Raw genomic sequence first — 16,713 nt, 5'->3', positions numbered from 1 at the left:
AATTAGCTGCCTGACAGAAAATTAATAGTCCCTTCCAACTACCCTTTCTAAGCGTCCAGGCAAAGGAAGAGCTTACCAGAATCTTGGAGGTATAGGCGCTGTTGATAGAAATGCTATTGACAACAAGGTCCAGGATCTTGGGCACGAGGACATCAGGGCTTGGGATCTGATGGTAATGGGTGTCCCCGATATAAGCCTGGATCACAGTCATGCGGTTCATGGTCAACGTGCCTGTCTTATCAGAGCAGATGGCTGTGGCATTGCCCATCGTCTCACAAGCATCCAAGTGCCGTACCAGGTTGTTGTCTTTCATCATTTTCTACAAAGGAAGGAGAAAGGACTTGAGGGGACAAACTGAGCTCTCCCAAATACAAGTCAAAAGCCATTTCCTAGCTAACACCTCTCCAGTTTATCCTCCCGTCCCACACAAAAAGGCAGGGTACTACTTTTGTGAATCCTCTTAAGATTCTACTGGGTTACGGGAACACTGATGTAACTGATCAAGATGGTCCTGCCACAGTGCCAGCAGCTTCCGTTCTTGTGAGGCACCACCCAGAGTTTGTGGAGACAGAACGGCCTATCCTTTTGCCAAAGGCTACATGGCACCCTCCTTTCCTGTCTCTGTTCTAAAAGAGGAGACAGTATCATTCCAGTCTCACCTTCACAGAATAGGCCAGGGAAATGGTGACAGCCAGTGGCAGCCCCTCTGGCACAGCCACCACCAGTACGGTGACGCCGATGATGAAGAACTTGACAAAGTACTGGATGTAGATGGGAGTACACTCGGCCAGCCACGGTTTGCGCTGTATCACGAAGTTGTCAATCACAAAGTACAGAATCAGAATGAGGACTGTGATGGCAGACATGATCAGACCTGTCCAGGAAACAAGTCACATGAACCAGGCTCGAGGGCATTCCTAGGGCCCTAGCCAGAGATAGACTGGCATTAGTTGTAGCCTTTGCCACCAATTTTTGGAGCCACTACCTCCAGGAAGTCCCTGTCCCTTCTCTCTTGCTTGCACATTACAGTGTATGGGAGAAGTCACTGGTTTTGCATTCCAAAGATACAGGTTCTAGTCTCGGCGCTGCACCTTCTTGACCTGTGGCTCTGGACTAGTCTTTTACCCTCTCTGGACCTGTTTCCTCATTCATAAATAAGGGGGTTGATCTAATTTTCCAAAATAGCATTCTGCAATTCTATCTCAGACCTACTCTCTTCCCACAATTTACAATGTCATGACTGCACTTGCCTATTTCCTAGTAGTTTATCAATTTGGACTTCTCCTCTAGTAGCCTGCGAATGTCAGGCAACTCACAACTTGTTTATGGTGACGCCCTATGATGCTCTAACCCTTGGAACAGTGCTTCCTCAACCTTCCTCCTGACATGGCACAGACAGAGAGGACAGTGACAGCAGATATTTACATCGTGCTGACCATAGGCCAGGCAAGCCCTTCACATAAACCAACTCAGTTAATCCTCACAGCACCCTGTGAGAAAAGTGACTATCATTCCCCCTCTTTCATGAGGAAACTGAGGCACAAAGGTTCTGGGGCAGTATACTATTAGGAACCAACCATTCTGGCCTGCCTGAGACTGAGCAGTTTCCTGGGGTGTCGGACTTGCAGTACTAAAACCGACAAAGTCCCAAGCAAACCAGGACAGCTGGTCATCCTGCACCTTGAGGTAAATGGAAGAACCTGCTTGGGTTAGAGAACAACTGGCCCAGGGTGCCAACTGCTCCAGGTGCTGTCTGGCCACTCTAAGGACTGAAGGGGTCAGCAGCGGGCACTTGTGCCCATCTGTGGCAGAATATCTGGGAGGAGCTTGCTTCAAGCCCTCATCTGATCTGGGTCTTTGCTTTTCCTGAGGACCTGATGATTCGGGGGATCAGAGCAAGGCTGGATGATGACAGCAATTAACCACATTCTTTTGTACTTTGCTTCATCAGAATCAGGGCCAGGGGGAGGCAAGCAAGGCGCCCAGGGTGCAAATTTAAGGTGTTCACTCTCAGGGAGTGCGAGCCACCTCGCTTGCCTCACTCTAGTCCTGGCCTAGCTTGACATGTAAAGTAAAACACCAGAGGAGACTCAGGGCCAGCCACCAGCTGGCTCACACTCCCTAAGAACAAGGCAGCCACTGGGAGGACCCGAAGAGGGGCAGGTGGGGTCTAATGTTTCAACCCTGTGCGCCAGGCTCAATAACTTGATTCCACACCTGCTGTTCACCGCATCTGTGTCTACATGCAAGAGGTTTCTCAGTAGTCAAAATTAGCTGGGCAACAGAACTGCAGGAACGGGCTAGACTAATGCTGTCCAGCAGAACTCTCTGTGATGCTAAAATGTTCTCTGTTTGCACTGTCCAATACGGTAGCCATTAGCCAAGTGTGGCTACTGACCAAGTGAAATAAGGCCAATGTGACTGAGGAAATGAGTGTTTCGTTGTATTCACTTTTAACTAATTTAAACTGAAACAGACACACACGGGCAGAGGCTCTGGGAGTGAGCGGCGCAGACCCTTGCTACTCAGTGCGTGTTTAGTGGATCAGCAGCACTGCCATCACCTGGAGGCTTGTTAGAAACGCAGAAGCTCAGGTCCCAGCCCCCACCTCCTGAACCATAATCTGTGCTTTGACAAGATCCCAGGTGAGCTGTACACGCGGAGGTACTGGGCTAGACTGCGACTGTGCTGAACAGAAGGGAGGGTCAGGCTCTGATTAAACAGCGGAACAGCCCTACCTTGAGGGTACAGCCACTGAAGGAGCAGTCTCCCTTTGTTCCCTCCTCCAACCTCTCGCCCCACCCCCTCATTGAAAGAAGGCAGAAGGAGGGGGATGGAGAGGCCAGCGCTGGAGAAGGCACTTCCTCTCACGACACACAAAAGTGTCTTTAGTGACCTCTCCTCTGGAAAGAGTTTCTCTAATCGCTGTCTTCCTTTTTCTTCCAGGCCTCAGTTTGAACTTATTGCTCTGTGTCTGGCCAGATGCTAACGCTACGCTAGGGAACTGCTCCAGCAAACAGCAGCCTTCCCTACTTTTAGGGAATTTATGAGCCAATACATGAGGCAGGTAAGTGGTTGTTAATGTCTTCCTTCTTGCTAATGTAAATCTCCCCTATGTGATATCAGGTCTTTACTTCCCATGTTTGGACGAAAGAGACCTCAGGGCCTTTAACTCTTACATGTAGGAAAGCACTTCTCTCTGAAGAAGCCGAGAGAGTGGCCACAGGGTGGCAGAGACAGGGACATAGCTGCCCAGGCTGCATTAGCCACATGAAAGTTCCAGCTTCTTTCTGCCAGACCTGGGTGGGGCAGGAGGAAGGCAGGCACGAAGTGAGGACCCAGACGCGCACTGACCAACAGCAGCAAGAAGGCCCTGCACACTCACCTGCCTTCCCGATCTGCACGGCCAGGCGGGTCAGCTTGCCCTGCAGCACTGACTTCTCCTTTTTGGGCAGCTTGGCCGCCTTTTTCTCCTTCTCCTCATTGTCCATCCCCTCCTGGCTGTTGAGTGGCTGGATCTCCAGGGCCACTCCATCCTGAGTCTTTGCTAGGGTGTACACACAAATAGGACAGGTGAGCAGGCGAGGTAGGAGTACCGAGTAGAAGGCAGGTGGAAACCAAAAGAACCCTTCTGTCTTCTTCCTGAAATACACCTTGACCCTGACATCAGTTCTGATCACTTTCACCCCATGCCAGACAGGGAGCTTGCCTTCAACCCTCTATTAGGGCCTTTGGAGTGATATTCTAACAACTGGAGATGAAATGGGCATGCTTTGAGGGTATGGATTTCCTCTTCCATGGCAGCTTCCTCACCACCTCAGAGCCCCAAGCCAGGTTTCTTCCAGCAAGAGGATTAGTCACTAAGTGCTGTTACCAACAAGCATCCTTCCTGGAATTCAGGGCTTAAAATAGTGAATCTTTACTGTAGAAAGGGGCTGAAGAGGAAGGTTGGCAGATGTTTCTAGAGCATGAGGGTCCTAGTCTGCTCTGTTAAAAGGTTCATCTCCATAAATAGACTGTTGGGGAAGAAACACAGACCCCAGACACGGATATTTTCCAATTCATTCTTATATCACCTGAAAGATAGTGGAAGGAAATACCCTTTCTGCCCTGCATGATGAAGGTAGGGAGGTACAGAGTGAGCAGTGGGGTTAAGTATTTTTGGGGAGAGGGAAGAAGCTGGTGTGAGGGATCCCCTGGAATAAGAGAAAGCAGAGATAAAGACAGACATATAAATCCATTTTGCTTTAAAAAGAAGAGTTAGAGAGATCTAAAATTAAAGAATTATTTCTGTGGAGCCCTGGTTCTCCAATGTGATGACTATTTCTAAAGACTATTATGACGTGGGTTACAAAGGAAAAAAACCTCTAGGAGCTCAAAAGAGCAATTCTGGCTGGTTTCCAGTCCCCCTCCAACTTCACACCTGCAGAGCGCGGCCCCTTTGCTCAGGATGCCTTCCTGAGGTACTGTCTCTGCTGTCAGACTCACAAACAAGACAGAGACGGGATGTAAACACAGGCACCAAAAAAGAAACACACATCAGATCAGGAGGAAGAAAACAGACTGTGGAGAGAACAAAGAACGAGGTGGGGAGAGAGGTACAGAGAAAGGGCTCTCTCCAAGCACCCCCGAGAAGACTTGCAGAGAAGGAATCCAGACCAGAAGAGGACACCGATGAGGAAGCTAGCCAGAGGAGGGTGCAGGGACTGCCCACCCCTACTCCCTCCACCACAAGGACCCCGAAGTCTTCCAACCCAGGAACCGATGACCATTGTTGTTTAAATCTGGCCTAAGGCAAAGAAGCAAAGACTTAACACCCTGGGAAGAGCAGATCAATCCCACATGCTCCCCAAGAGAAACCTTGACATGAGGTTCCGCAAGCCAACAGCAGAGGGTGCTGTTGTCCCATCTCAGATTGGGCCTGGGACCTTGAGGCCACCCCTAAATCTCTGCACCTTCCTCAGGATGAGGCGTCTGGGCCACAGCAGCAGATAACAGGTTTATGGAGAGGAAAAGGGAGAAGGCAGATGGCCTGGAAAGGTCTGGTTTGAGTGTGGGCAGGTAGAGATGGTAAATGAGTGGGTGGAGAGGTTACCTTTGTTGCGATTTTCAGGGACTCCTTGTTTTTTACCTGTTTGAACAAGAAAGAAAAAAGTGGGGTGGAGACCCAAAGTGACTATTAAGAGATCAGATATCCAATTTGATGGTCCTGCTCAGAGTCCAGAAGGGCGACAGCAAAGGGGCTGAGTGCAGGGAGGCAACATAAGGGAAGCTCACGTCTCTGCCTCCGTCCATTCTCACCAGGGGCTCTCGTGCCTCCTGGGCAGGGGAACCAGAGCGCCCGGCTGAGAGTGCACACCCGCACCTGAGCTGCTTCCTCCTGGAGCGCGGTTGCTGCTGGGAGGGTGCTGCTGGCCTGAGTCACATCACATAGAGAAATGGGGAGGGCTTAGGAGCGAGAGGTTGAACTGCTTCTGCCTGACGGCAAAGGCCCTAAGAGGCGTTTCCATGTCAGCTCACCAGCACCAGGCCAGCCTGCTCCTCTGTCATCTGCAGGCAGCTGCACAAGCGAATAGTCTAGTCCTGAGGGAATGTGCTTGGCTTCCTTCTCATAAACTGCCCTCCACTAAACAGCCCAAGAGGTCCCCCAGCCAAGTGGGAGAAATCTTTCTCTCCTCCCGGGTATGAAGGAATGCTGACGGAAAGGTGTGGATATGGTTTTAGTGTCTTTTTCTCTTTTGTCTTCTGTTTTCCCTTCCTTTGGGAACAAGTAAATGGCAGACAGGACTAACTTTGCAACAGACACGACTTCTCTCTTCCCACTCTCCTGGTTGTGTCTCTCTTCTACTGACAGTGCCTAGTTTCAGCAGGAGTCCAGTTTCTTCTCCTGACCAGTTTTCCCTTAGCCTGGATGGTTCATTTAACCCCCATGTTTGATGAAGAAAGGGGCAAGCGCAGGACTGTGCAGAGGGCCTCTCAGGCCAGAGCACTAGCCAGCTCACCTGGGCAGGCTTTGTCACTCACCCCTTTGCACCCCACCAACAGACACAGGGCTCCAGGCTCAAGCGCAGCCTGATCTGGGAGTCTAGAGCCAGGATCTGGTTTTCCTCAGAGCTCCTAGGGAGCCAGGTTGACCCCTCTATCTCGGCACGGGGTTTGGATCTCTGCACTCTTTACCCAGCAGATTCTTCCATCCAGATCTGCTCCCCTGCTTCCTCCTTTGTCCACGGGGATGGGAGGGAAGAGAATCTCATTCCGAATGCTCCTTACCTTTTTTCTTCTTCTCCTGCTCTTCTCCCTCACTGGCCCCCAAGAGGGTAAAGATGATTCCAGTCTGGGAGTTGACACCCACAGCAGTCACTACCATCCGGCCAGAACCTTCCATGACGTGAGTGCCTATATGAGAAGGGAGAAGATGGGAGGAGTCTTGTTTTTTTATACCTAGCCATGCTTTGGTGTGAGACACAAACTTAGGAAAAAAACACTCCCTCTTCCTTCCTCCCCCACGGATAATGATATACTCAGCAGATAGTAGGAAACGGTCAAGAGCTGGGCCCACTTAAAATACACCAAGCAAACTGGGGGTAAGGAGAGAAATCTGTCTAACTGCTTTAGGGTAAGGCTCCCTCCCCCACATCCCACCCCAACCGGCAGAGCCCTTCCAAGGCCCCTCTGGCACTGCTTCCTGAGAACCTCTTTTAGGTTGCCTGATGGCCTCGTGTTCAACCCACTACCATGCTGCTGCCCCAGCTGGAGGCAGGACCAGAAGAGGGAGCAGGGTCTGCACCAGGTCTCTGTGGCCCAGCTGTCTGCAGGGACGTAGAATGGGAACTGGGGCAGCCAGAGGCCATACCTGAGAGCAACATGGGGTCTCTTTCCAGGGACTTCTTGACATGGTCCGATTCCCCAGTCAGAGAACTCTCATCAATCTTGAGATCATTCCCCTGGATCAGGATCCCATCTGCAGGCAGCAGGTCACCTAGTGCACAGAGGGAGCATGGAGCAGGCAAACAGGGTGGGTAAGAGCCTGGCGGGGGCACCATCCAAGCCCACGTCGGGGCTGCTCCCATGGGCCCCACTTGTGGGCAACGGCCGGGGAGTGTCTGGAGAGCCTGGGAAAGACAACTTCAGCTCTGACGACCTTCCCAGGTATCACAAATTCAAATAATTACTGATCCCAAAACATCCTATCGTGGCCTGAATATTATATACTTTTACCCTAAGACACACAGGGTACACGTCTGACGATATTTTGGCAGAGTTTCAGTTACTTCTTTCTTTGAATCTCCTTCCCACAACTCCCTTCTACTCTAACTGGAAGCTAACACAATTTGGGGGTCTTATCTCTTTGGGTCCTCAGCAATTCCCAGCCCCCTTATGCCAAAGGACCTCACCTCCCATGGGGAGGGTGGCACAGGTACGAGGAACATGGAGCTCTCACCATATTTGATTTGGGCGATGTCGCCCACCACGATCTCAGCCACAGGGAGCTGGATGATGTGACCATTTCGGATAATGGAGAACTTCTGCTCCTTTTCAATGCGGTTCTGCAGCCCCCGGAATTGCTTCTCTTTGCTCCAATCATTGAAGGCAGTCACAAGCACCACGATGATCACAGAGAACAGGATGGCCGCCCCCTCAATCCAGCCAGCTTCTGCCTCCCCTTCATCTTCCGGGGTACTTACAGCTAGACCACACTCTAGCCCAGGGAAAGGAGAGAAAGATCACCTAGGGGCTTTTGTTGACATTAAAAATGGGGGTATATTGCTTCTGCAATCCCCCAGAATGGAAAGTCAGGGAGAGAAAATAAAACTCTTGGGTAAAAGAGTTATGCTCTGAGGATACAAGAGGACAGCAGGCTTGGGCATCATCTCATCACCAACATAACCATTTATGTTAACCCAAAAGACACAAATGACTAAATAGCACAAAACACATCAATGCATATTACAGCCAAGTCACACGTGAAGAACTAATGATTCCCAAGATGGTCCAGCTCCCACTGCTATTTCCCATAATGCCGAACAAGTGGTGGGGACACTTTGAGAAGCAGGGCTTTGTTGGTTGGGTCAAGGTAGAGAATTCCTGACATCCTGATAAGGATGGGAGAAAGAGAAAAGGACCCTGGAATCAGGATGGGTTGGAAGAATAGCTTACGAGCTACTTGTTAGTTTCCTTTGGAAAATCTACCCTGGGTAACAGGGGAAAGAATGCCTTTTATGCTATAACCTGTCAACCACCAACACTCAGTGCTTTTTGGTGGTGGTGGAAAGAACCCAGATCAGAGTCACGCTGGGCTGTTCAAGACACTCACGCTCATTCTCTTCACCAGGGGGGCGGTAGAAGGACAGGACCAGGGAGATGATGGCTGCAATCTCCAGAATGATGAGTGTGACATCTTGAAGGGCTTCCCACACTAGTTCTAAGAAGGTCTTGGGTTTTTTGGGGGGGATCAAGTTCTGTCCAAACACTTGCTTACGTCTCTCCAGATCTGCAGGGTTCCCAGATAGACCTGAAAAGGAGACAGGAGTGGGATGAACGACCAAGAAAAAACGGGAGAGACGGACGAGAGAAGAAGGCAGCTAGAAGACCCTTTGCTTCCTGACTTGCCATAGTATGAGATCCAGCTACTATGACCAACCACCCCAATTTGCCCGAGACTCAGGGGATGTGAAACTTTCAGTCTAAGAATGGGCAAACTGGGACAAGTTTGTCACAGGGGCCACTTACCCTTCTTAGTCTCCAGGGTAAGCTAGCCCAGACCTGAAACTTCTCCTCATTGAGTATGCTCCAGGTGCCAGCTCCAAGAGCACAAACATTACAATGTTTCCTGGGACTTGCACGGCACTTCTCTCTCACATTAACATGCAAAGGCTGGTGATGATTTAAAAACAGCTTCCATCCACATGGACACACAGAAAGGCCAGAAAGAAAAAACTGTCTGCTCACGGTCTTGCCAGGAGGCTGAGACAGAGCCCACTCAGGTGTCCTGATTCCAAGTTCCAGTAGCATTAGGAGATCAACAGAGCAGAGGCTGTGAGACTCCAACTTCAGACATCCCCTTTGAGCACACGTGCCCCTCCTTTTCCGTCACACACACAGGCATAAACACACACTACTATTTTACTACTACTATTTTACCAAGTACTATGTACTTAGAGAAGTACTACTTAGACTAAGTACTACTACTAAGTACTAGGTACTAACAGAAGTGCTACTACTATTCAGGCTGGATAAAAAGAGAACAAAAAATGTGAAGCCACTAAGTTGGAAAGCAGAGTCCTTGACTCCCAGCATGCTCCCACTAACACACATGTAAGCTTCCAGCCCTGCGTGAGTGCACACACATATTCTAGGCATGCTCCCCAAAGGAGACAGGCAGAATTCTTCCCAGTGCCTTCCTTACATTTAGGCCCCTCTGCTGGGTCCCAGGGGGGTTACAATTTAAGGAAAGGAAGAAATTCTGACACTTCAATTAACGCCAGTTGGCATTTATCAAGTTGTCCACATGCAGCTGCGGAGCGCCCCGGCTCTGGTGCCGCCCTGTTTAACGGGTGCCCCGCAGGCAGTGGGGCAACCTTTGTCTTGAAAAAAGGTCAGCAGCCGAGGAGGGTTAGAATCAGAGGACAGGACACAACCGGGCTTCACTTCATGGGGAGTGCAGGGAAAGGCAGATGTCTGGAAGCTGCCAGGAGAAAGTGGAGGTGCTGATGCCAGAGGACTTCCTCACTCTTCAGTCAACACGGAGGCTGTGCTGCTGGCTGGGGATGGGGGCACAGCAGGAGGGGAGACGCCTGCCCTCCATCCCCTCTGAGCAGGGCCCAAGAGCGTTCTCTTAAATAGCAAGAGGAGAGATCTGGGTTAGATCTAAGGAAAACATGCAGACAGAAAAAGATGTTGAAAACGGGAAACGAGGTACCCAAGGGAGTGTTGTTTGCAGGGTCTGAGATGGCCTCCATTTGTCCCCCTAAAAACAAAAGCAATCAGGACTCATCTGTCTGGGCAGGCAGATGAGGGGCCCTGCTGGAGGTAAAGTGGGGTCAAGTGGCACTCGTGCGGCCAGGCAGTGGAGACCACTTGCACTTACTAGTGCTTAGGAGAGGGAACCGGGAGCTGCTCAGGCGCCTGATGCTCCTATCCAGGCCTTCCGCCTCCTAGTGCCCAAATGCACCAACCTGCCTCCAGCCGAGCACCACAGCACAGCACAGCCGAGCTCCACAGAGGAGCAGGGCTTGGCCAAAGCTCCAGAAGCAAGTTGGGTTGCTTCCCAGAGGCTCCCTGCCTCCACCACCCTGAGAACAGGTTCCCAGTAGGAGAGGAAAGCAGGGGCCTGGGAAAAGAGCGTTCCTGGGAAGGCGTCTTGATCTCCAGGCAGGCAGAGCCAGAAATGCCAGGGGGCAGGGCCCTGCTGGTTTTGTCTCCCCAGGGACCCAAGAGAGCAAGGCTGTGCCAACTTGGGATTGCCATGCTAGAGGGCCAGGTTTGCTTGAGGGAAACAGGAGTTTGACAATTTGTCAACCTCCCTGGGATGTTTCTCAAGGAAGGAGGCTTCACAATGCACAGAGAGGAGATGCTCTTCCTTCCTTAACAAGGGCGAGCAGATGACTATGAGGGCGAAGCAAGACATCAGATATTAGAGGGCATCATAAGGGACGTCCCAGCAGCCTGGTGAATGCCAAAACAGTAACGGTCTGGCTAAGACCACCCCACCGGAGGCAGCCCCACCCATCTCTGTTCTCACAGTAATGCCTTGTAATCATCCTTGACTCCTCTCTCTCATCCACCATATCCATTTAGTCAGGAAATCCTGTCAGCTTTACCTTCACAATAGATCCAGGGTCCATCCCATCTCACTTTCCCCTGCTGCCTTCCTGCTCTGGCCTGCCGCTGTTGCCTGCAGCTGGCTGACTGGGGCCCTTGCTCCCACCCTTGCTCTCCTGTCCTCAGGTTCTTCTCCACAGAATAGCAAGAAGGATCTTTTTCAAATGCAACCCATGTCACTCACCCACTCAGAATCCTCCAGTGGCTTTTACCTGGAGTGAAACTGGGCACTGAAGACCCTATGAACGCCTGCGTCCCCTGTCAGAGGGGACCTCAGCCCCACCCCCCACCTCCCTCGACTCTCCCTTGTTCACTGAGATCCAGCCAAGCGTGCCTTCCTGCCGTTCTCTGAGCACACCTGACACGATTCTGTTCCAGGGTCTACACAAGCAGCTTCCTTCGCTCATGTTCTTCTTCTTCAGTAGGTAGGGCTCATTCTCTCACGTCCTTTAGGTCTGTGCACAAGTGTCACCTTCGTGAGGCCCACCCTGACCAGCATGTTGAACACGGCGATTCGTCTGCCTGGCACGCTCCATCCTCCTTATCCTGCTCAACTGTTTCCCTCGACAGGTCTTCTCCCCTAAGATATTGTACGATGCATTCACTGATTGTATTTGCCTTTCTCTCTCCACAAGGCCAGGATTTTCGTCTTTGTTCTTTAGGCCGACACCAGTGCCCGGCACATAGTAAGCATACAAATTTGTTGAATGAACTGCATGAATGGAGTGATAAATAAGGTCACTAACACTTAAGTGATTAGTATGGCCCGATGCTTCACCAGGCAATTCACGTCCTCTCATTCAAACACTGCAAATCCTATGTGGTAGCTACTATTCACTCCATTTTACAGAGAAGCAAACTAAGGCCTGGAGAGCTTATGTAACAACTCACGCTCGGATGTGGCAGAGTCCACACCGCTCCACAGGAAGCAGCTGGACGCCAACCTACACACGGAGGGGGCTGGGGTGTGGAGGGGCTGTGTGCAGCTGGGCTTCATTCTAGTGTGACCAGCTTGTCCCAGCTTGCCTGGGACTTTGCAGGCTTTAGCACCAAAGCTCCTGCCTCCTGGGAATGCCCTCAGTCCCAGGCAAATGGGGCTGGTGGGTCACCCTACGTCATTCACAGCAGTGCAGGCCCACCTGCCACTCTCCTCCACAACTCTAAGCAAATCAGCCCTGATCCCCCATTTAAAACTGAGGCGAAATTAGTCCTATTCTCTTCCTGTCCTCAGGGATGGTGACACCAGGTCTGTCAGAGTCCAACCTATAAGTTTTGTCTGCAATAAAAGGTTCAGTATGGACTTTTTTGGACCCAAGCAAATGAAACAAGACACATTACGGAAAACAAAAGGTCAGGCCTTGCTCTTGCCTAGATGTCCTAGTAAGTCACACACTTCCTTCCTTTTTGCCACCTTCTCTCATGTCTCTGCTCCACCTTAAGTCAGCCTAAGCTCTTACAAGAGCTGCCTTCATAAGTCAGGCGGCTGTGCCAGTCCCAGCACGCCCTGTGGCAGGGAGGGGCAGCCTGGGACTGTCAGCACAGTGGTCTTGGGAATCCTCTCTCTGACATGTGGCAGAAAGCCATGAGGCAATGGGCTTTCCATTCCAATTCTTCCTGCCCCCAAGAGACCCTCAGGCCCTGACCTCAGCAGCTGGAGCGTCACACAGACACCTGTCCAGTCCGGGAGAGGATTTGACTCCCTGATCTCAGCAGCTGCTTCTCAAATACACAGCTTCCTTTAGAGGAAAAGGAAGGCTTGGCAGGGAGAGAGTGCTGGAGACACAGGAAAAAGGTTTTCCCCAGAAATACATCAAGAAAATGAGAGGAAACCTTATCCCCAAGAACATGAGAAGGAAAGCCCCACCCAAATGAGGAGTACTTCTGGCCCTAAGAACCGTACTGAACCCGTGAGCTGGGAGAGAGGACAAGAATGTCAGGCTGTGAAGTCATAGCCCCCACCCCACCCTGGGGAGTGACAGAGACCCTGCCCAGGCTGGCAGGAGGACAGAATAAGCAGCAGTGGAAAATCTGTGTCTGCTGTAAGCCTGTGCAGGGACCTGGGCCAGGGGGAGAAGCTGCCGCCCAGCCCTCAGTGGCCTGGATAAAGCAAGGAAGGGCCAGGGCCAGCCTCCCTGGGACACCAAGGACTGTGGGCAGAGGTGCCCCTTATCAGAACCAGATTAGCCCCAGAAAGGGTGGGGCTGGGTTAGACATCATGAGGGACTTCCCAGCTGTCCGAGTTATGTTACCTTGCCAAAGAGACAGCAGCATCTTCCCCTACGCAGACAGCACAAGTGAGAGGTTTCTCTGGGTTGATTTGAAGGCAGCCCTCTTTGATAAATGAGAAGAATAGACATCGGAATACCTTTCAAAGTCCTACCTTAAAAAACCTGGATTCAGGGCCTATGGGGAAGAGTAGCTTAAAATCAATATAGGGACCAGCAGGCTTCAGCCAGCTCCTGCTGCTAACCACCTGCCACTCCTGCAAGGATGCAGAGCAGCCCCTCCCTCAGCATCTCCAGCTCAACACACTTACAGCCTGGAGATGTGCCCTCTGCCTGCTAGACTTCCAGCCCCTGGAGATAAAGCAGTGTCTTGAAGGTCACAGCAAGAAAAGGTCAGAGAACGTCCCTTTCCTCATTCTCAGTCCAAAAAGCCCTGTTGAGGTGGGCAGCTTCCTCAGGGAACGTCTCCCTTTATCTGGGTCTCTGCTCTACGCCTTTTTCGAACACTCCAACTCTTGACACAGAGAGGAGAAAGCTCCCCGAAGTGCCCTCCTCAGCCCCCTGCCTGGCCCGTCCCCCGTCCCCCGCTCTGCATGCATGTGCTCCCATGCACTGTCACACTCCCGGGTGCTCACACCTTGGAGCTAAATAAAAAAAGCGAAAGCCCCGCTTCCAAGGGCAGACGCAACATCTCCCCCAGCCAAGGAGGGAGTGCTATCTTTCTTCCCCACTGTAGCTGACGGCTCAAAGCAAGGCAAGGACAAGAAGGTTCAGAACAAAACAAAACTTGTACAATGTTTCTGCCGAGCTGCCAAAGGAATGCAGCACACGGGTTCCAGGCCTGATGGAAGGGGAGAAAGCAGGGAAGATTCTCAGGTTCTGGAAGACTTAGCACTCTCCCCATCAAGATTTCTGTTCTCTGCCTGGCAGCATTATGCCAGCTAACCCAGGAACCCAGCTCTGGGCAAGGAGGGCCGGGGGAGAAAAGAATGAACAGAGCCTGGGGTTGGGCTGGGAAGAGAAGGCCCACAGCTGGCACGCACTGCTGGCCTAATTCAGCTCTAGGCACGAAACTCAAACCAGACAGGGAGCTCCCAGGATGCAACACGGAATTCCCTGCAGGCGGGCAGGACGGAGGGTGTCACTTTCATTCTCTTGTCTTTCTCAATCGTCCATCAGCCGGCTGTTGATGCTGCTTCCCCCAGGGTTTGTGAAACCCTTTCCCACCCCTCTACCAAGTACTAAATATTTCTGTTATGAGGCTACTGGACTTGCCTCAGCTACTAACATCACAACATAGCCGCTTTCTGGCTGTTTTAGCTGTCTGGCCATCTCTGCCCCTTCCCTTCCCTCCAAGGTATTCTTTTGCCTTGAGTCTCTCTCACATCTTAAGCTGGTGCTAATACGTCTGCCCAAAGACTGATGGGCAGAGTGGACCACAGATTGTTAATCTCCGCCGCCATGCCCATATTAAGTTGTTTTTAGGGCCATTTATTTGGCATCTTCGGTAGAGTTGGGGCAAGAGTTCAAGTTGATAGCTATGGGGCAGAAGGCACGGAAAGAGAGGTGGCTTGGTTACGCTTCTGTCCTGAAATTGATGAGCTCCTAAAAATGGATATTCCAAAACAGACTATAAGTCCTAAAGCTGGGAGGAGAATCTCAAAGAAGCCAATCGCCCATCTTCTTCTCACATCCGTACCATCCCATGTTCACTCACCTAGCTCTCTATATCCCCCAACACTAACATTCCCTAAAGCAGTGGTCTCTAAGTAGGGGCATGCATCCATCTGTTGGAGCATGGGAAAATACTAGAACTTTTTATATTACATCATCCATTTCTATTTCTTGCGTATCTTATTATGTAAATAATATTAGTGTTAGAAATACTAACAGTAAAACAGTAGTGTTGTAGGTGAACATTTATTGGAGCTATGTGTCCAATTTTTTCCAGACTGACAATGCTACTAGAAATTTTAACCTGCCACACTGAGAAAGAGTCCAATCCCAGTATGCCCCGGCTTGTAGGAAAATGGACAATTCTTGGTAGAATATGCCACTGACCTCAAAAGGATGGTAACAGAACACAGTTAAACCCTAGAGTTCTTAAGATGGCAGGAGCTATTAACCTAAATCCTGCAGTTAATGAACCAAAATCATAATTTGGGCTGATCGTCTTAAAACAAGTTCTTTCCCCTCCTGCCATTTACTCCCCAAAGAATCTTAGCTCCTCAGACCTGGTAGCTGCGCAGTAATTATGCGAGGCAAAGATGCTTTCTTATGCTGGGAATACGCAGTAAGTGCTAGCATTTACCACAGAGCATGGCCAGGCAAGAGTCTGCCCAGGTAATCAGCTGATACAGGAGTTCTGTTTCCAACTTCTGAGCCCCCTTGCCCTCCCCTGCCATCCCTTCAGCTTAGGTCCTCATACTGAGTGCTCCCATAACACCCTGTTCTTCTACATCATAGCACCATGACAACATTTCTGCATTTGCCTTAATTTCTGTGTATCTGATACTGTCCTGAAGCAAGGTTGACATGAGGGAAGCCATGTTGTAACTTAGAATAACCTCTGAGTAACTCACCCAGGCTGTGTATGTTTTACCTTGCATGTAGCCTAGGAGATAAAGAGCTACCCTGTGGGAAATAATGCTGGCTGAAACATGTACTTCTCAAGAGTGACAGATGATAACTTCATTATTTTGAGTTTCTTAGGAACATGGCAACCTCCTCAGAGAAGAACATCTATGCTGGCATCCATCATTGAGGACAACCTGGTGTTGTGTCTCTAGCCACGGATGCCAGATGGTCAACGTTCCTGAGCCCCTCCTTCGTAGCCCACTAATCCCTATACCACTGCCTCAAGATTATGTATTTGTTTAAGGTGGTCTTTGGGACATCAGTCTGCCATCTTCCAATTCTGCTGGCTAATCAAATAAATCCTTTCCTTGACCACTGACTCATCTGCAATAGATTGGCTTCAGGGTTACAGCGAGAAGAATGAGCCCTTGCTCAGTTACATAGCCTCTTGCAGCCTGTAAGCTCTAAGGAAGGAGCAACTGTGCCTGTAGTGTTCACCACTGTGTCTTCAGCACCTGCTGGACATGAAATATTTGCTGAATGTGGTTGAAAAGGAATTGGAGGCCCTCTGGATCCCACTGTCACATCCTCAACTCCGCAGAGGAGAAACGCAGCAGCAGGGTACAGAGGGAACATGAGCTAGAAATTCCCACCAACATTCTTCTAGATCCAAATTCAACAGAAACAGTCTAGCTTTCTGAAAGAAGCCCACAGCTAACGATTTATTGTTTAGTCAGGCTTCCCTTCTTTGCCCTTCCTGGTCTGGGCTCAGACCTTCCTCCTAAGTGTTGGCGTAGCTCCTCCTCAGAAAACATCATTCTTCCTCCTCAAGAAGGTCGCAGAGCTGAGGACCAACGTGGAAAAGTTCTATGGGGAAGGAATAATTCATACAACCTTCCATCTAGACCAAAGAACCTCTCGTTTAGTGTCTCTGCTTCCTATACACAAAGGGAGACTGGGACTAAGGAAAATACCTTCTCTTTCTTACCTGTAAGCCACAGGTAATTCTCATTCTGGACTCACAAAGGTTTCTCCTGCTTCCTGAAGCCAGGAGATACCATGGAAAACCACTTGGAAAATAAAAGGCTAT

The 16,713-nt window shown here is 50.5% G+C and overlaps 1 protein-coding gene across 5 annotated transcripts in view; it reads right to left on the bottom strand.

Annotated features, from left to right (window-relative positions):
- ATP2B4 (ATPase plasma membrane Ca2+ transporting 4) overlaps nt 1–16,713 on the bottom strand; it is a 97,479-nt gene that overhangs the window by 34,227 nt on the left and 46,539 nt on the right. For 3 of the 5 annotated variants that reach the window (XM_001488326.5, XM_005609576.4, XM_001488283.5), the window contains exons 3-10: nt 8,315–8,512; nt 7,442–7,699; nt 6,854–6,979; nt 6,271–6,396; nt 5,096–5,131; nt 3,386–3,547; nt 660–874; nt 77–319 (exon numbers count right to left, since the gene is read on the bottom strand). In XM_001488326.5, coding sequence (XP_001488376.1) covers nt 77–319; nt 660–874; nt 3,386–3,547; nt 5,096–5,131; nt 6,271–6,396; nt 6,854–6,979; nt 7,442–7,699; nt 8,315–8,512 — 1,364 coding nt within the window. The remainder of the gene's footprint in view (nt 1–76; nt 320–659; nt 875–3,385; nt 3,548–5,095; nt 5,132–6,270; nt 6,397–6,853; nt 6,980–7,441; nt 7,700–8,314; nt 8,513–16,713) is intronic. The other 2 variants (XM_023640317.2, XM_005609577.4) reach the window with 1 other exon arrangement.

The sequence above is a fragment of the Equus caballus genome, chromosome 5, assembly GCF_041296265.1.
Source record: "Equus caballus isolate H_3958 breed thoroughbred chromosome 5, TB-T2T, whole genome shotgun sequence".
Classification (NCBI taxonomy): Eukaryota; Metazoa; Chordata; class Mammalia; order Perissodactyla; family Equidae; genus Equus; species Equus caballus.
Note: the sequence above shows the minus strand (reverse complement) of the source record. Positions and strands in the feature narration are given on the sequence as shown.